At 38.9% G+C, this 21249-nt stretch overlaps 1 protein-coding gene across 2 annotated transcripts in view; it reads left to right on the forward strand.

Moving 5' to 3' along the window:
* The window catches only part of LOC106877186 (neo-calmodulin), a 69196-nt gene that overhangs the window by 35790 nt on the left and 12157 nt on the right, over positions 1–21249 (forward strand). The window contains exons 1-2 of one of the 2 annotated variants that reach the window (XM_014926025.3): positions 5332–5516; positions 19794–19824. In XM_014926025.3, the coding sequence (XP_014781511.1) occupies positions 5490–5516; positions 19794–19824 (58 nt within the window). In that variant the 5' untranslated portion in view covers positions 5332–5489. Of the gene's footprint in view, positions 1–5331; positions 5517–19793; positions 19825–21249 lie in introns of those variants that run through there. The other variant, XM_014926026.3, reaches the window with a different exon arrangement.

Consider the following 21249-nt stretch of genomic DNA (forward strand, 5'->3'; position numbering starts at 1 on the left):
GTCATCCACTCATTGCAAATGGCTGATGAAAGTTTGCTAACATTCCTTTCATCTTTCTAAGAAAATTCTTCTTTCAGACAAATTTTTGTTTCAATGTTTCTTAAAGGTAACGAGTTATTAAATAATGTCAGACATTATCAAGTATGGATTATATATTCTAAGGAAGGAGATAGGATGAGATGGTGTGACCTCTCCACACAACTCCTGACGTACTGTAAGAAATTTTTCGTAAGGCTGTGCTAACAGACTAATATTTTGGCTTATGCTCAGCATTTTATTATTAATAACAATTATTGTACCTTGCGGACTTCTGCTCATCTGACACTGTTCCGGTGATCGTGTCAGCAGGGACACTCGTCGTCAGAACCGACAGAGTGCTCTTTTTAGATACAGGATATATTTCCCCAGATGTTCATGTCTCATGAATGATACACGCGTGACATTTCCCTGACGCCAATGTATCATAAATTATAGTTACACCCTTTTTTTTTAACCAGCAGAATAACTTGGGAGTTATGAAAGAAAACTTTATATTAGTAAAAACGTACAAAACAAGGGTTAACTAAAAATCTGAGAACAAGCTTGGGTGCTTAGGACAAACTTATGAAAATGCTTTAGACAGACAAAGGGTTAAGAGAAAGAAGGCATTGCAGTTTACATGCAATAAGATGTTTATATGAAAGAGAGAGAGAGAGAGAGAGAGAGAGAGAGAGAGAGAGAGAGAGAGAGAGAGAGAGAGAGAACTCTGTGGGATAGGATATCACTAAAGTAATATGATATGAATGTTTCATAATCAGATAAGTCGCTGAATGAGCTCGTGCCTTCGTAAACGTACGTTACCCATTGATATTCTTGGTATGAAAGGATCACTTTACATACTCACAGCAAAAGAAAATCCTTTTACTTTTTGCTAAGCAAAAAAACAAACTGCTTTCCTGCTATGGAACCCATAAATGGAATTCTTATAGCAAAGTTCTTACAATTTCATATCAAGATGCTCATCCTTCGATAGGGTAAGTTTACCATTGGACCGCAGATAAAACACACGCTTGTTAGTTATAGTAGTAGCAAAGGCTTGCTTTTTTATAATCTTTAAACGTCCATCTTTTACTTGTTTCAGTCATTGTACCACGGCCATCCTGGGGCACCACTTTGAAGAGTTTAATCGAATAAATCACTACCAATACTTATTTTTATAGTAAGACTGGTACTTGTTATATCGGTCTCTGTTATCGGACCGCTAGCTTACTGTGAGGACGTAAACAAACCAACACCGGCTAGCAAGCGGTGGATGGGAACAAACACAAGCACAAAGGCACCACACACACAGATATATACAAGTACAACATGGAGCTTTAGGTCCCAAAGCCTTTCCGGTTTACTGATTTTCTTCTTTTTTTTCCAAACCCGGGGTAGGTCACTTTAGTGAACATACTCTAAATTAAACAAATATTAGATTTAATTAATTAAATGAAATACAGGTGTACCACCTGTATGATGGTGTAAATTAGTGCAGACTATAAGAGGTTCTGGACCATTAGTGTCTGGAAATCAGTGGTGTGTGTGTGTATGTACGTGCACACAGCTTCCGTCTACCAAATTCCCTAGCAAGCTATTGGTTGGCCTGGGACTACAGAAGAAGGCACTTGCGCAAGATGCTGTGTAGTGGGGTTGAACCCGAATCCAGGTGGTTACAAAATATTTCTATATCATGGTTTTTATCCTGCGGTGGGGGTAGGGTGCGGTGGGGGTAGGGTGCGGTGGGGGTAGGGTGCGGTGGGGGTAGGGTGCGGTGGGGGTAGGGTGCGGTGGGGGTAGGGTGCGGTGGGGGTAGGGTGCGGTGGGGGTAGGGTGCGGTGGGGGTAGGGTGCGGTGGGGGTAGGGTGCGGTGGGGGTAGGGTGCGGTGGGGGTAGGGTGCGGTGGGGTAGGGTGCGGTGGGGTAGGGTGCGGTGGGGGTAGGGTGCGGTGGGGGTAGGGTGCGGTGGGGGTAGGGTGCGGTGGGGGTAGGGTGCGGTGGGGGTAGGGTGCGGTGGGGGTAGGGTGCGGTGGGGGTAGGGTGCGGTGGGGGTAGGGTGCGGTGGGGGTAGGGTGCGGTGGGGGTAGGGTGCGGTGGGGGTAGGGTGCGGTGGGGGTGGGGGTAAACTATGGCCCCTTTGGCACAGTATATGCATAGCATTCAATCCGGTTTCAAATTTTGGCACAAGGACACCAATTTCGAGGAAGAGGGTAAATTAATTATATCGACCCCTAACACTCAACTAATGCTTATTTTATCAACCCCGAAAAGATAGAAGGCAAACTCAACCTCGACCGAATTTGAACTCAGAGCACGAAGACGGACAAAATGCCGCTAAGCATATTGTCCGTTATACTAACGATTCTGCCAGCTCACCGCCTTGTATTCTTTTCTACTCTAGGCACAAGGCCCAGCATTTTTGGGGAGGTGGGGCAGTCGATTAGATCGATCCCAGTATGCAACTAGTACTTAATTTATCGACCCCCGAAACGATAAAAGGCAAAGTCGACCTCAGCAGAATTTGAACTCAGAACGTAAAGACAGACGAAATATCGCTTAGCATTTCGCCCGGTGTGCTAATGTTTCTTATTTCTTTACTGCCCACAAGGGGCTAAACATAGAGGGGACAAACAAGGACAGACAAAGGGATTAAGTCAATTAGACCAACCCCAGTACGTAACTGGTACTAAACTTATCGACCCCAAAAGGATGAAATGCAAAGTCGACCTCGGCAGAATTTGAACTCAGAACGTAACGGCAGAGGAAATACCGCTAAGCATTTCGCCCGGCACGCTAACGATTCTGCCAGCTCGCCACCTTGCGTTGCGCTCATAAAGGGCTCTTATACTTTCAGATGTAAAGTTTTAAAGGGCCAATGAAATAAAATGCTAGCCTAGTTTAGGGGGTGGTGGAGTATAACCCAATTTTTTAATGGCAATTTTTTAATGGGGGTGAGATAACCAAAAAGTACCAAATAATGTATGCAACATAACCAATACATAAACCGTACATGTCTTTAATACTAGCTAAAAAGCCGTGCATATATTTAATATGAGATGAAACCGGTCACACTTCTCAGTGTTGCTCATGGCTGGGTAGGGTACATTGGGATGGTGCATCTCTGCTACTACGTCTGAAATACGAAACATAAAGGAACGGCCATGGGTGAAACGCTTTTGATCATCGGTTTATGCTCGCTCCCTCTCTTTCTCTCCCTCCTTCTCTCTCTCTCTCTTTATCTCCCTCCTCCTCTCTCTTTCTCTATCTATCTTTCTAGCTCAACTCTCTTTCTCGCGACTTTCTCTCTACTCTCTCCCTTTCTCGCTACTCTCTCTCTCTCTCCGTTTCTCTCTCTTTTTTCTCTCTCTCTCTCTCTCTCTCTCACACACACTCACACACTCACACACACACGTACATATTGCTATGCTATATTCCCCCAACGTTTTAAAATACAATATAAAATAATGAAAAACTCCGATTCCTGTCTGAAAAATTGTGATTCAAAACATTTAATTAAAAAACAGATAATCAAAAAATTAATTTGGCATTTTTCGGTCTAATTCCATACATAAATGAATTATTGCTGTGGATATGGAAAAACAAGGGTTCTACGTTTTTGTTGGTCTCCCAAGTTTCAAGGGAGGTAACTCGACTATGAATTAGTGAATATATGGGGCCATCATTTTTAGGTTGTTGCTCTTGATTTATGTGTGTGTGTGTGTGTGTGTAGACAGTTGGTCGGCTGGCTGGCTGGTCGGTCGGTCGGTCGGTCGGCCGATCGGTTGGTTGGTTGGCTGGTTGGTTGGTCGATCAGTCGGTTGGTTAGCTAGTTGGCTGGCTGGTCGGTCGGTCGGCCGGCTGTTTGGTTTGTTGGTCAATCGGTTGGTTGGTCGGTCCGTCGGTTAGCTGGTTGGGTGGCTGGTTCGCTGGCTGGTTGGTTGGCTGGTTGGTTTCCATTATACATCTCGGAGATGCTCTGGGATGCATCGTCAGTGATATTTCTGAGATATCAGCGCTTTCGGGTCTTTGACCATCAGATCCCCACACCCAGTTGTCCCAGCTGGTGTTGAGCAAGTCCCAATTTGCATTCCAACAGCATCAGCTAACTGGGCTTCCCTTTTTATCCAAAACCAACTTATGGCTTCTTCTGCAGCTTCAATGACGCAATTTATAGCCATCCTCTTTGCCGCACCAAAAAACATGTCGGTTGTCACACTCTTAGCATTTATAAATCGTGTATAACGGAAATACACTAATATTCTAGTCTGTTACTAATACTTATTTAATTGACTCAGCAGACAGGTAGCAGAAAGAGAAATTTTACATTTGGTGGCTGTGTGGTAAGTAGCTTACTTACCAACCACATGGTTCCGAGCTCAGTCCCACTGAGTGACACCTTGGGCAAGTGTCTTCCACTATAACCTCGGGCCAACCAAAGCCTTGTGAGTGGATTTGGTAGACAGAAACTGATATTCACTAAATAGAACATGCCTCAGAGGTGAATTTTTGATTTGATGTTTATGTATCCTAATGCGGTATATCAATTTCGATCTTGTTTGGCCAATATAATTCTCATTGTATTTTGGACATGTTTGCTTCCCAACCATATATATATACACACACACACACATATATGAGTGTGTCTTTGTCCCCCATCACTGGCTTAACAGCCAGTGTTGGTGTGTTTACATCCCTGTAAGTTAGTGGTTCGGCAAAAGAGACCTCACGTGAAAGGAAAAAGTACTGGGGTCAATTCGTTGGCCTGAAATTCTTCAAGGTTGTGTCCCAGCATGGCTGCAGTCTAAGGACTGGAATAATTGAAAAAATGTGTGTGTCTGTGTGTGTGTGTGTGTGTGTGTGTGTGTGTGTGCGCGTGTGTGTGTGTGTGTGCGTGTGTGTATGCATACCTCTATGTATGTATGCATGTATGTATGTATGTATGCGTATGTATGTATGCATGTGCGTGTCTGTATTTGTCCTCCACAGTTTAACTCGTCTTAGTTTATTTACATCCCCTTAACTTAGCGGTTCGACAATTAGTGACCGATAGAATAATTACCAGATCGACAAAAAAGAAATACAAGTGCTGGGGGGGGGGGTCGATTCTTTCCGACTAAACTCTTCGAGGTGGTACCCCAGCATGGCCACAGTCCAATGAGTGAAACGAGTAAAAGATATATAAAAAAAAAAGAAAAGAAATTGTGCCATTTGAATAGTTGAAGCAAAACTTCTCTCGTTTTAAGTTACGACGTAAACGCGGGAAAGGCAAACACAAGAAGGCGTGTCGGCTGCACGTGACTATGAATTATCCAATCACAACGCACTATCAGCTACTTCCCTCCCTTCTCCTACCTTACTCACTCATTCTAAAATGAAGAAATCATTGTATCAAGTTGATTCTCATACAAAGCTGAAAGTTTCATAATTATAGTTTTCCTTTCCTTCTGTTCCCTACAAACATCTTACTACGCGATGCCATTTTCTTCAGACACGAATGATGTAAGTTTCGCAACGATTTTTGTTATTTTTTAATTATTATTTTCATGTTTTGTTTATGTTACAATACAGTGCAAAGGGCTCCGGGAAGGTGCTGACCCCATGTATGTATGTATGCCTGTATATATGTATATATGTATGCATGTGCGTGTCTATTTTGTCCTCCGCAGTTTAACTCGTCTTAGTTTATTTACATCCCCTTAACTTAGCGGTTCGAAAATTAGTGGTCGATAGAATAATTACCAGATCGACAAAAAAGAAATACAAGTGCTGGGGGGGTCGATTCTTTCCGACTAAACTCTTCGATGCCTGTCGCATCAAATGAGACAAATCATCATATATATATATATATATATATGATTATATATATATATAAATGATTATATATAATTATATATGTATATAATTATTTTTATATATATAATCATTTATATATATATATATATTCATCTATTTGTCTGTTTGTCCCTCTTTTTCCCTCTCTCTCTCTCTATATATATATAAATATATAAAAACATTGATCGTCAGTAGATCATATATATATATACATGTATACATACGTACATACATACATACATACATACATATACACAAACACACATAGAATACATACATATGTGTATGTATATACATACATATATATATTTATATATATATATAGAGAGAGAGAGGGTCAGACAAACAAATAGATGAATAGGTAGACACGCAAATATTCTGGGGTCAGTTCGTTACTCATTTTCGTCACGTGTTTATGAAAATTGCGAGTTAAGGCGGTCAAGAAATAGAAAGTGGTATAATTAGTTAAAACCGAACTATTTAGAAATCAATGAGACACTACTTAGGCACAAAAATATATTTCGGTCAAGTGAAAATAAGTTTTAAAACTACGTTTGAATTTCTTCAAATAAAACCGGTGTTTTTGTTCATGTTCTTCTATAAAGAAGCAGTTCAATAAGTGATCGATGAAATAAAATGAGTACCAGGGTAAAGGGATCTTTTTTAAAAAATTCTTCGAACCACTTGAATTAAGTATAACTTACACAAATGTACCACACTCAATGTGACTTTGTTTCCTCATAACTTTCAGAAAAATGGATATTTTTTAATAATTACTTTTCAGATGGCGTAAATTACAACTATATGGGAATTTAATACCATAGGCGCAGATACATATTAATTCACATCACGTAATTCTTTCCAAAATTTCAAATTTCATTTTGTAGGTATATATGCGATGTATACGGCCCATCATTTTTTTTTTTTTTCCCCCATATTAAATTCTGCCATAATCGCATTCTACACTGTCTGAAAAGTATTTGTAGAAGATATTCATTAAAAAATATCTAGTTTTTGAAAGTTTGAAAGTCTGCGGGGTACACTTGTGGTGTACCGTTGAATTATTTTTAATTACATGATTTTAAATGCTTGTAACTTTTTTTTTATTTTGTTATTATTAATTTTCAAAATTAATGAATGTGACTTTCTCCATCGACATGCAAAACTACATTAAAGTAGAAAAAAGTAGAATTTTTTTTTTTTTTAATTCTGGTGAAAATTTGAAATAATTTAAATGGTTGGAAGAATTTTCTGTGATGGTACGATTGTTATAAGACCCTTTAAAGCGGTACTCCAGTATGGCCGCAATCCAAGTCATCGATATAGTTGCATTATTTTTTCCTAACGAAACTTAAAATTAGATTATCGAGTCGATTTTTGTAACATGATATATTTTCTGTATGATTATCATCTATTTCAATGTTTTCTCCTCCATGTGGATTTTACAATGGGGTTTGTAAAGAAGGGCGGTATATATTCGCGCCTTTCTTAAACCCAGGCAATCGTTAAAAATGCTATCATATTATAACATCGTAATGGGAATATTAATATTCATTTTGACTGATGAAATGAAATCTTTAAAAGAAGGTGCATCGATTTCATTATAATTTCTTTTTAGTTAATCCTATTCGTGTTCTCAGATCTATCGAGCTTCTTTTCAAATTTTTTTTAGTGTAATGATTGCATACAATCAGTGTCGAAGGGGTCAGTGGTATTTGCATGGATTTATGAAGGAAAATCAAATGAGTTTTATTACTTCGTTGCTGGTAGTAAATAGATATTAGTATGTATAGTAAATTGTGTCATATGATGGTTGTATATAGTCAAGTGAATAATTCATACGCGTAAAATGAAACTGATTGTTGCAAAGTTGCCTGTCATAGAGCAACGTGCGTAGATACATATCTAATGTACAGGTAGGCGCAGTTTGGCCAAATGGTTAAGTTCGCTTCACAGCCACGAGGTCCCAGGTTCAATCATGTTGTGTGTAACTTTTTTTTTTTCTTCGGGGTTGAGGCTTTACACTTACTTCGGTTTTCAGGGTTGAGTTAACAAATAGAAAACTCATCCAACTTCAAAAACAATTGTCCCAATGCCCGAGCCACGCAAACATAGAAAAATATTAAATATAAGACAGTAGAAAATAGATTTCAGTTCAATACTTCTTTAATTAAAACGTCATTTAGTTAAAACGTAATTTAACTTATTTCTACGAATTCAGATACTTCTTCATTTTCATATTGGGTTGTCAGATAAATTCGTTCATATGTTTCCTGCTTGGCATTCCATCGTCATGTCTGAAAAGAGATAAAAAATTATGGAAATTTCAAAAACGATTGGCAAAAGTTGTAGAGGTAAAATAGAGCAACAAGAAAGCCATAAAACACTACGATAAAAATAATTTTCATGTTAATTCAAACAATATTGGTAAGGATTAAAAATAAATGGGGAAACAACGAATCTATGACAACCCAGTTAGGCAGATACTCCCATAGTTGTGCGTGTGTATGAAGATACGTATGGGCAACGGATATCGTTACCCTTGATTCGGTTTCAGCTTCTTGACTCACGCTGAGGTGTTAATTACCAACAGTAATTAGTATGTATATCATCTGTACATGACAAAAGTTCTCAGCTCTTGGTGTGCATGCAAAATATAAAGCCTTGGGCTTTGTGGATTTAGGTTCAGTCCTACTGTGCGACATCTTGAGCATGTGACCGAACTTGTTAAATTTCTTCCAAGCACTTGCAGGAATTACATTTTCTTTTGGTTGCAAGAAATTTAGCAAGATCCCGAGTGATTTGTACAACAGCCTTTGGTCGACCAATGCCTTGTGAGTGAGTTTGGTAGGTAGAAACTGTGGAAGACTATCGTATGTGTGTGTGTGTCCAGGTTCAGTCCCACTGCATGGCACCTTGAGCAAGTGTCTTCTACTATAGCCTCGAGCTGACAAAATCCTTGTGAGTGGATTTAGTAGACGGAAATTGAAAGAAACCCATCGTGTATGTGTGCGTAGAGTACATCTGTGTACGTATGCTGCTATATGTATATATAAATAGGAAAAAATAGAACAAAAACGCAATAGAGGACAATAAAACATTTGGATAGATAGACGATACAAAGGAGACAGGAAAAACAATAATTAGAAGGAAGGGGGAAAAAAGGACGGGTCATTTGTGGCTTTCTTTCTTCAGTCAAGTTGCCAGATGTCCTTACAGTTTCGGGCAGTTACACTTGAGATTGTTCGATCTGGCTGCCCCCAAAAAAGTCTAACCTAAGAGCATTAGATTTTTTGTAAGAAAGCTAGTGAACACCACACTTAAAAAATATAAACACCGAAGTCAATTTGTTTGACTGGAACCCTGTAATACAATGCCCCAGCTTGGTCGCTGTTCAATGAATGAAACAAGTGAATGATAAGATCACTATTTTACTAATTTCATCCTTGTTATATAAATAATCTTAATGCACCAAAGGCAATTATACCAAACCTTGGTGTAATCACCTTCCCTGCCACCGTTTGAGTAAGCTGTACATATCGCATAATTCCAGCGCAGTATTATCAGCCTCTCGTCTTTACATGTGCACCAAACTTGATAACGTTGTCACACATTTACAGCTAGGCTCAGCCAACTACTAGTTATCTTATAATTGTAATGGATACTGAAATCTCTGTGTTTTTGAGTACCGGCATGTATGTATGTACATATATGTGTATTTATGTATATGCATATATATGTGTGTGATACATATATATATATAATATGTTATTAGTAATGGAATTAGTGTTTGTTTAGAATAGCAACTTTACTTAATGTGGGTGTAGTTTAAGAACGGCACAATACTGCAGTATTCATGTTGAGAAAGCATCTCAATTAGACGTATAATGCTAAAAAGCTAAGAAGTATCGGCAGTGGATGGCAAATGTCCAGCTTGATCCTTGGATCTTGCAATTCCGCTGTCACTACTGGACACTTTTCCTCTCCCACTGTATACTTCTATGCTTTTTTAGCACTAAGTGTCTATACTAGTTGCCTTCCCAAGATAAATACTGTAATTTACAACAGGTTTTCTTACAGCACATCTGTGTTGATTTTTTTTTCTTTCTTATGTGCCCTTTTAAAGCCTAGCCAGGCTCATGGGCCCGGTTTCTATTGCATATGTGTCCCCCCCCCCCCCCCCAGACGGACGGGACGCCAGTCCATTGCAGTGTTACTCAAGAGATAAGAAGAAAGAGTGAGAGAAATATGTGACAAACGTATTTCAACTAACCTAAATTGTGAATATATATATATATAGCAATAAGAAAATGGAGGGGAATATGTGGTACTCATCAACTTGCAGACATTGTATTATGTCTATTTGCCTGTTTATTTTTCAACTAAGAGGACTATATTGTTTTTATTGTCCTGTCCTCTTAGTTGAAAAATAAACAGGCAAGTTGATGAGTACCACATATGTATGTATGTATGTATCATCATCATTATTTGACAGGAGCTGGCCATGCAGAAGACTGCACCAGACTTCTGTGTCTGTTTTGGCATGGTTTTTACAGCTGGATGCCCTTCCTGTCACCAACCACTCCAAGAGTGTAATGAGTACTTTTACGTGCCACCAATACAGGTGCCAATTTGTTGAACAAAAAATATTAATAATAATAGATATACACAAGTGTTTTCAGGAATTAATTGCAAGATTTTGAAATTACAGTTACTGATATAATGTGCTTTAATTAAGAATTGCATCATGTTTCGTAAACATCTAGTTTTCAATAACTTATAAATGCCACCTACATAAAATAGAGTAGTTAAGTTAGCGTTAACATATTCAGAACAGAGAACATTAAATAGTAATTACTTAGTAAAGAAAAAACTATTAATGACTAATATTATTTTATTGGGCATTTGATTAAGAAGTTTGCTTCTCAGCCATTTTATTTTGGCTTCAGTCCCACTGCTTGGCACCTTGGGCAAAGCTTTACGAGTGGATTTTAGTAGACAGAAACTGAAAGAAGCTTATCGTGTGTGTACATAGATATAGATATACAGAGATCCTCTACAAGAACCTGCACTGCTCTTCTCATAGTTCAATCCCTCGTTCACCAGCATGAAGCTGACCAACCCACCAGGGTTTGTAGTTCTACAAGCTACGCAATGACCTCAGTAGTGCAGATGGTACATAAAAGGTGCCCAGTTCATGCTGTTGGAATACAATGCTGTCCTTGGAAACATCAGATTCTGTCAAATTGTCTAACCCACACCAGCAAGGAATATAATTAAACGATAATGATGACGATTAATATCTATATATATATGTGTGTGTACCCATCTCTCCTCCTTCCATGTGATCTTTCTTTCTCCGCTTGACTGCCGACCGCCAACACCTCTTATGTCCATCTCTCATGTTTCTGCCTTTAGGTTTTCACTTCATACACAGCTCAATTTGATTCATTCTCAGTCGAAAGACACCTGTTGTTATTTCTTGTTGCTATGTTCATAATGTGTACCATGTTCTCCGTTTTTTGTTTGCTTGTTTGTTTTTTTGTCTTTGTTGTATACATTTGCTAGCTTTCTTACGAAGGGGTCTAATGCTCTTAGCTTAGACTTTTTTGGAGGCCACCAGATCGAACCATCTCAAGTGTAACTGCCCAAAATGGTCGTGACTTCTGGGACTTGTGAAATGCTGATGCTCATTTGAATCACCTACACACGCATATATGTGTGTGTGTGGTATGTATGTATATAAAGGGCTTCTTTTAGTTTCCATTTACCAAATACACTCAAAAGGTTTCATAAACCCAGGGCTGTAATAGAAGATACCCTAGGTACCACACAGTGCTACTGAACTTCATATGTATGTATGTATACAATGGGCTTCTTTTAGTTTCCATTTACCAAACCCACTCAAAAGATTTGATCGACCCAGGGTTGTAGTAGAAGACAATTGCCTGATGTGCCAATTAGTAGGACTGAGCACATGGGAGGCAAACTTCTTAACCACACATTGATACCTGCTCTTAAATGTGAACTAGAAAAGGTATAGAGCTACTGTTGAGGACTTTAATGCTTTAATACAGTGGTTCCCAAAGTGGGCGATACCACCCCGCTGGGGACAGTGGAGAAATCGGGGGGGGGGGGCAGAAAATGGAGTAACCAAAATGGGTCAATGGATATAATTAAAAAAAAAAATTTAAAAACAGGGTTAATTGGGTTAAGTTATAATTGTGAAATATTGTTGTTATGAATTCACTGCAGAAAATGGTTTATCTCTGTGATGGTGAGTTAGAGGAAGGGATTAGGAATGTGGCCATAGAACCAAGAGGGTGGCATCCTGAAAAAAAAAATTGGGGAACCACTACTTTAAGGTAAAAGAAATATGCTTCAAAACGAATGTAGTACAAGCTAGGAATAGCAAAGAAGCTTTGCATCTTCCTACATTAAATGTTAATGGGTTCCAACATATCATTCAAGAGCTCTGTAATACAATCCAGAGAAACAACTAATATGCCAGACAGTCGACATACGTAGCTACCTGCTGTATGCTAATGTGTGTCTTCAAACTAGCTTATTTACAATGATCTACGTTCTAATATATTTGATTTGACCTATAACACCTCTCCTAAAAAAAAAGCAACCTGTAATATACTGGTTTGGATGGTTAAAACTACCAGTATATGTTGAATTTGGGAGTCACAACTATTATGAATTTGTCAGATCAAATGGGATTTCTTGAATGAAAAAGTATCGTAGTTAATCTTCTTTCTCTACCATATTGAACTGGTGTGTTACCATAAAAGTATACTAAAGGTGTCTCTATTTTTCAAGAACACAATACTGCAACGTCAGCCGTACCAACTCATCAATATCCAAACAGCTGCAATTAATTGACTCTTTCCATGATAACACATGGTCACGGATATTAAAAAAATTAACTCAGCACAGACTTAACATACTGTTTAGATCAGAGATGGGCAACTTTTTGTCAACTGGGGGCCACATTCTACCATTTCCTAGTGGGAGAAGGCCACATGATAAAGCACATATGCATGAAATATTATTTGACCACTTTACACTGAATGTTTTTGCAGTTCTTCTTGATTTTATTTCTCTTAGTATGGAAGTTTATTTCAGTTCTTTATTTAAGAGATGAGGAATTATGTACCAGTCCCCCTCCCCCTGGCTCCTGTGGCGGTGGCACGTAAAAAGCAGCCACTACACTCTTGGAGTGGTTGGCATTAGGAAGGGCATCCAGCTGTGGAAACACTGCCAGATCAGATTGCAACCTGGTGCAGCCTTCTGGCTTGCCAGTCCTCAGTCAAAACATCCAGCCCATGCCAGCACGGAAAACGGACGTTAAACAATGATGATGATATTTAGATCGGTGTTTCTTAACCAAAGCAATAGCATCTCCTTCGGGTTGAGTGATGTTGAAAATTCACAAGGATGCTGTAGGAGGCCCAGGGTGTTTAGAATGGTTGGGGGTGGGGGTTAGTGATAAAATATGTAAACCAGGTACAATACTTTTTTTTTTTTTTTTTTTTTTCAAAAGAATCTTTGTTGGAATCTGAATGTGAGTAGGAGGACATTGTTATCAGTGAGTAGGAGGACATTGTTATCAGTGAGCAGAAACATAAACGACTGATGGTGATGATGATGATGATGATTATGCACCAAGGTTAAATAGAATCTCATCATTCATAGAAGTCTCTGTCTTCTTTAGTAATTTCTTTTACCTTTTTCTTGTTTCTCTCAGTGAAACGTGGCCATGCTGGAGCACTGCTTTGAAGGGTTTAATTATTCAGACATGGCCAGCTCGAATTACATTGCGGGGCCACTTGTATCCTGACAGAATTGAAAGCATTTTGCTTTCTCATACCATTATTACAATAATGAATGAATGATTGTTGATTCAGCATGAAATATTATCATTGCAAAAACGGTAGTTTTTTTTTTTTTTACTTTTCATTACAATCTTTAATTTTTGATAAAAAAATCTTTAATGTTTGTTTAAATAAACCCATTTCAAGAAAGTATCAAGCGGGCTGCAAGATAAAAGTCTGCGGCCCGCGGGCCTCAGGTTGGCCAGCCCTGGTTTAGTTGAACAGATTGACCCCAGTACTTATTTTAAGTCTGGTACTTATTTATATCAATCTGTTTTGCTGAACCACTAAGTTATGGGGGTAGGGTGTAAACAAGCCAACGGTGGTGGTAGACAAAAACACAAACACACATATATGGGCTTCCAAACAGTTTCCATCAACCAAATTCACTGACAATGCTTCGATCAGCCCAGGGCTATAAAAGAAGGCACAGCTTTGAAGGTTTTAGCCAAACAAATCAAAGCCAGTTCTCATGTATTTTTCTTTTGAAGTCTGCTTATTATTCTATTGGTGTCATTTGGTGGAGTGCTAAGTCACAAGGACATACACACACACAATAATTGATGAAAGAAACAGAAAATAGATTTAATGCTAGTCTTTAGACAAGTTGGAATCAAAAGCCATGGTTCTCAGCTGTCACTCCCAGAGCCATATATGACCCTCAAGCATCCTTCCAGTAGTCCCTCAACAAGGGCCCACATGACCTTGGTGGCAGTGGGGGGTCCACATAAAATTTTGTTGTTAAAATTTATCTGCAATAAATTTGTTCTACTCCTACATTACACAAAATATTTTGACAATTTTTTTATACAATTCCTAATAACATTTAATTGTAAAAGTAAAATAGGGTTTTTTAACCATCCAATGGCTAAGAGGGCCAATCTGGGTAACAGAGGAGTCAAAGGGACCCATAAGTAGGAAAACGGTTGAGAAACACTGCTCTGTATCTTACATTTGTTGTTTAGTTTCACATCTGGTTGAGCGTTTGGCAAAGTGCAGGGGACGCTCGACTATTTATTTACTTAACTGTTTATGTTGCCACTACAGTTCTTTTTTGTCTTGTTTTTGTTCTGCTTATTTATTTATTTTTTTTTTTCTGTCAACCAGACCACGCCTCTCAACATCCTGGGGTAAAAGAATGATATTAGTGAGAGAGAGAGAGAGGAAAGCAGAGAGAGTAAAACAGCTCTAATTTACTGGCTTGCTTTCTCTCTCCACCCTCTACCTCCCCCTCTTTCCACTACTACGCCTCATCTCTGAGCAGAAATGGGTGGTGGCAATAGATGCTGTAATCGTTGTTGTTGTTGTTACATATTTGTGTTTTATTTGCATTTTTGTTGTTGATCACATGTCTCCTCGTTATTGTTTTTGTTTGTGTTTATGCCACTGGTTTTTTTCTATTTTATTGGGTTAGTTACTGTTACAGTAATATATTTTTCCTGTTCATAATGGTGTCGTTTTACCGTTGTTGGAGGCATGGCCAATGTTTTGTAAACAAGAAAACCTATTAATGCTTAGAACTGTGTTCGCCTGTGTTGTTGGTTGGCAATTTTACTATGTGTGTGGCTGGTTGCACATGTAGGTGCTTATTGCCATCAAGGCTATAATGTGTATGTAGATTAAGTTTGTGTGTGTGTGACTGGTGTTTATTGCTATTAAGATATGAGGTGTGTGTGTCTGTCATAATGTTGGTGATGTTTTGTTGTTGGGAGTTTAATTCCCAGGTGAGCTTATCAGAGACATTCCAGTTGTGGCAATATCATCTTTTGTTCTGTGTACAGGGAGCCCAAACCAGAACTACACTATACATCATGTCCTTTTCAGAGACAGTAATATGTGAGTTGAGGGAGGTTTGGCTGCTTTTTCTAGCATATCAAGTGACTAAGTAGAACTAAAGATGTATTTTGTTATAGCAGTGATTGGTGAAGTGGATATAATGTTACTACTTGAGATTGAGATTATATATATATATATATATGATATAATATTTGTCGACCTGCGTAGTAGACATACAAATTTACCCATTTCTCTGTAGATTGAGAAAAAATAAATAGCCTTGATCCAGTTTTCTGTTGTTATTGGGGTCTCATCAGTGATATCCATATCATTTGACCAACTCCAGAGAAACGGGTTGCCAATCCATTTACATACACATCAAATCTAGTAGCTACAGTAAACTGGGGATAGTAATTTGCATACCATATTAGTATTTAACATTTTATTTAATATCAGCAGCCTTACAATGCGTATCCCAGTGCACACAGTATCATGGTATGACATAATATATGTATACCTACCTGCATAATAGATGTACAGACATATCAAACTTACCTCTTTCTCTCTGTGTATGTATATGTGTGTGTAAGACCATCAAGCCTTTATATTTATATTCAAGACTACATTACAGCCTTCCTTTTGCAAAGTTTATTTGAAAGAAGTTTGGTTGCTATTACTAGTAGATCAGGTGACTGCATAGTAGCTGAGTGCACAGTAGGTGCACAGCAGGTAGTGCATCGATGTTGTAATTAAATCTGGGTGTTTATTGCTGTGAGGGTGTATAATGTGTGTGTGCGTGTGTCATGATGTTAGTTGGGGGTGGAGTGAAGAGTCTATAATGAATGTAACGAATGTTCCACAATCTCATTACTAGTTTCAAATGTAAACACCAGTTATTGTTTACCCCCTTCCTCCTCCCCCACCCTGGCCTACCTTCATCAAGCTGGCTGTGTTCCAGCCATGCCTTTCTTTGGTGGGTGGGTGTAGGCGTGGTTTGGGGTTCGATCCCACTGCACAGCAATTTAGGAAAGTATCTTCAACTATAACCCTGGACCAACCAATGCCTTGTGAGTAAATTTGGTAGATGGAAACTGTGTGGAAGCCTGTTATATATATATATGTGTGTGTGGTGGAGGAGGCATGGTTGTGTGGATAAAAAGCTTGCTTTGCAACTATGTGGTTTTGGGTTCAGTCCCACTGCACAGCACTTTGGGAAAGTATCTTCTACTATAGCCCCTGACCAACCAATGCCTTGTGAGGAAATTTGGTAGACAGAAACTGGAAGCTTGTTAAATATATAAATGTGTGTGTGTGTGTTCTTCAAATTTCGGGCCTTGTGCCTAGAGTAGAAAAGGTCAAATAACTCCCAAGATAAACCCCTTGACAGGACTACTCCAATGTCTTTTTTCTTTTTCTCTTTCTTTTTTTTTTTAAGATTGGCAAAGATGTGATGTGAGAGATTTGGTTGCTATTTCTAGCTGGCCAGATAATCTCATTGACTTGCAGTTCATTGCTAGAACACAAAGCCATTAATTCAATAGTGGTGGTGGTTGTCGTCGTCGTCTTCTCTTCCTCCAGTCCAGTACTTTGCGACTTGCCGCCATGCAAAATCTATTTACCATTATGAAGTCTTATAAAAAATAAAAAAACATGCCCAATATCTCAATCATTAATAATTCACAGATGATAATAACTCATCTGTTCTATGGCAAATTAATTACAAAACGTTATATCCAATATAATTAAGCATTTCTAATATTTGGTTCTGTGTGTGTGTGTAGTGTTTGCCTGGCCGTGTGTCAGCTGTAAGACATAATCTATTCCACACATCATATGTTTGTCTGGATATGACTGTCACTATAGAATTCAGTGTGTGTGTGTAGATATTTGCTTGGATTGTGAATACTTTCCTTAAGTGTCTGACTGGCAACTATCTGGTGTATATTTATGTATATATGTAATATATTTTATCATCACCATCATCATCGTCGTCGTTTAACGTCCGCTTTCCATGCTAGCATGGGTTGGACGATTTGACTGAGGACTGGTGAAACCAGATGGCTACACCAGGCTTCAATCTGATTTGGCAGAGTTTCTACAGCTATATATTATAGATGCATATATATACTTATTTATATGTGTGTGTGTGTGTGTGTGCCTATTCACACAGACAGGTTGATGTCCAGATCTCCATTATGTCTTACTTCTGACGTAAGACCAAAAGCAGATCCAATCAAGATACCTTATCGCTATCAAACACACAGCAATGTTTTTACTGTTTTCTTCTCTTCAGCCAATTTTCTCTTTGCTTCTTTAACAGTACATTTCCAACTAATAGACTCTGCGTATGTTCTTAAGCTCTATGTGGTGGGAGCAGATGATCTGGTTGTTCTGCTGTGTATGTAGGTGTGCATCATCATCATCATTTAACACCCATTTTCCATGCTGGCATTGGTTTGACAGGAGATGGTCATCTGAAGAGCTGCCCAGGATTTGGCATGGGTTTTGCAGCTGGATGCCCTTCCTAGCACCAACCACCATATAGAGTGGCCCAGGTCCTTTTTACATGACACCAGCACTGGGGAAATCAGCTTCGGCATGGTTTTCATGGTTGAATGCCCTCCCTAACACCAACCACTTTTACAGAGTAGACTGGGTGCTTTCTATGTGGCACAGCTCTGGTGGTTTTTACAGCTGGATGCCCTTCCTGATGCCAACCACCTTACAAAGTGGACTGGGTGCTTTCTATGTGGCACCAGCACCACTGAAATCAGCTTTGGCATGGTTTTTACAGCTGGATGCCTTTCCTGGGCCATGCTGGGGCACTGCCTTGAAGAAGTTTTTAGTCAAATGAATTGACCCCAGTACTTTATTTTTTAAGCCTGATACTTATTCTATTGGTCTTTTCTGCTGAACTGCTAAGTTACAGGGACATGAACAAACCAACACCTGTTGTCAAGCAGTAGTATGGAACAAACACAGACACAAGGATACATACACACACAACAGGCTTTGGTCGGCTGGAGGCTATAGTAGAAGAGACTTGCTCTAGGTGTCATGCAGTGGGACTGAACCCAGAACCATGTGGTTGAGAAGCAAGCTTCTTATCACACAGTCACATTTTTCAGTCGTATGATCTGGTAACTTACAGGGATGTAAACAAACCAATGCTGGTTGTCAGATCAAGCAGACTTGCATGGACATCCCAACCATGGCTGCCCCATATAATTTCTATGTACAAAAGGTTCACATTATCCAATGTGTAATTCTTTTTTTTTTTTAAGATAATAACAAGGAGTGATTTGAGAGAGATTTGGCTGTTACATCTAGCAGGTTGAGAAACCACATAGTGTCTCTCTTTTTGGCTTTAGTAAGTGAGTGAGTTATAAGCATTATCTCACACCACCACCACCACCCCTCTCACCCTTCATCTTGCCGATAAGCTTTGGGCAAATACTGAGGAATGATGTACTTTGTAAATGGTAAATAATGGCTAGACTCATCTTCAGAACAGCTGCACTATGAGTTAGGATAGACATTTTAGCTGTCGGCATCTCTACTGAAAGAAAGCAGAGAGGGGAGAACCTGTATGTGGTCACTTCACCTGCTAGAAATAGTAACTAGACTCCCTCATAATCACTCTACAACAGTGGTTCTCAAAGTGGGCAGTATTGCCCCTCTAGGGTGGTGGAAAGTTCCAAGGGGGTGTTGAAGAAAAGTGGGACGATGTTGGGGTAGTGATTCATGTAAAAACAAAATATTGGGTTCCTTAGGTTAAGTTTTATTTGTGAAATATAGTTGCTTTGAATTTGTTTTAGAAAGAGGTTCTGTGTCTGTGATGGTCAGTTGGAATGGGCGGGGGTAGGAATGTGGCCTGGGAACCACTGCTCTGCAATCATTAAAAATAAAGGGTTCTGTAGTCCTTCCTATATAAAAATGCTAGGATATTCCAATATTTTGTAAACCTGAGCGTTAATGCACCACTCTGTCACATACATTGGTACCTTCGCAGCAAATTGCAATGCATGTGTCAGTCGCTATATTACAACATTTTTCATACTCACTCTCGTTTTCCTTTTTGTAATACAACTACGAAAAGCTGCCGGCATCTCTGTTTCTGTAACACTTTTTAGTGCCTTATTTAGAGTCAAATAAAAACACTGACAAACCTCGGCTCTACATCCCACAAACATCTGTGTTCTTCTACATACATCACACACTACTGATGTATAAATTATATGTTTTCCTCTAAACACTGTTTATAGATGACTTTTCTCTCTGTCTTTAGGCTGAGTACCTATCAGAAGAGAAGATTGGTCGTAAGTCTATTACTTCTTGTTCTTGCTGATGTTGATGATGATGATAATGATGATACTACTACTACTACTACTACTGCTACTACTTATTCTGCCTTTTATCATTCTCTGACACATCTTTTCCTGTGCACCTCTCTCATATCTTTATTTGTTTGCTGTGCTAAATAACATCACCACTCCCTCCAACTTGTTACTAACCCCACTCTTGGCCAACAGCTGACTTTTTTTTTTTTTCTTAACCATCATCCCTTACATCCTTGTTATTGATTTAAGAAAAATGCTAAATATATATGTGGTGCCCCCTAGCAGATAGTTAATACAAGGGAGATAACCATTTCTTCATAGTATTCAGTTGGAATTTGAAATTTAGGAATAAGGTAAAAAAAAATTGCATAGAATACAACTTTATTCTTTTACTTGTTTCAGTCATTTGACTGCAGCCATTCTGGAGCACCGCCTTTAGTCGAACAAATCGACCCCAGGACTTATTCTTTGGAAGCCTAGTACTTATTCTATCGGTCTCTTTTGCTGAACCGCTAAGTTACGGGGACGTAAACCCACCACCATCGGTTGTCAAGCGATATGGGGAGGACAAACACAGATACACAAACATATACACACACATACACATATATATATGCATATATATGACGGGCTTTTTCAGTTTCTGTCTACCAAATCCACTCAAGGCTTTGGTCGGCCCGAGGTTATAGTAGAAGACACTTGCCCAAGGTGCCACGCAGTGGGAATGAACCTGGAACAATGTGTTTGGTAAGCAAGCTACTTAACCACACAGCCACTCCTGTGCCTATCTGATTTATATTTTCTATCTTTTATTTTACTTTTGTTGCTTACTTATTACTAAGTTCTTAAAATTTCTAGTTAGTGGTCATAACAGTTAGTACTATTTCACTCTTTTTAGAAATCATCAGCATGACCTAACCTTAAAAAATAAATAAGGTCTAGAGATGGTAACTCTTATAATAGAGATGCAAAATTACAGAGTGAGAGTGGCTCCTTTTAACTTGATGGGTGATGGGGGGGGGGTGATTAGTCTTTGATAGTTTACACCAGTGGTTCTCAATTAGGGTATGTTTAATTATAAAACCATATGATTTTTTAAAACGTCGATTGGCTATAGAGGTCCAATAAAGTTAAGTAAGAAACACTGATTCAGACCAACAGTCAAATGTATTCCAGCTTTGACATTTTGTCTTTTATTCAGTGCTATCCAATATGTCCTTAAGACAGGGTGTGATTTTGGAGCTCCAACTCCCATTGGTTGTCTGTTATAAATCCAACTTCTCTCTTACTTCCTCTTTTTGTTGCCACCAATGATGTGGAGCTAACACCACTCCCCCAGGATTGTCACTTCCAATCAGCATGATGGTCATTTCCATTCCTTTAGTTTAGACCATTTTCATTCTT

This window comes from Octopus bimaculoides, chromosome 11, assembly GCF_046866305.1.
Source record: "Octopus bimaculoides isolate indiv1 chromosome 11, ASM4686630v1, whole genome shotgun sequence".
Lineage (NCBI taxonomy): Eukaryota > Metazoa > Mollusca > Cephalopoda > Octopoda > Octopodidae > Octopus > Octopus bimaculoides.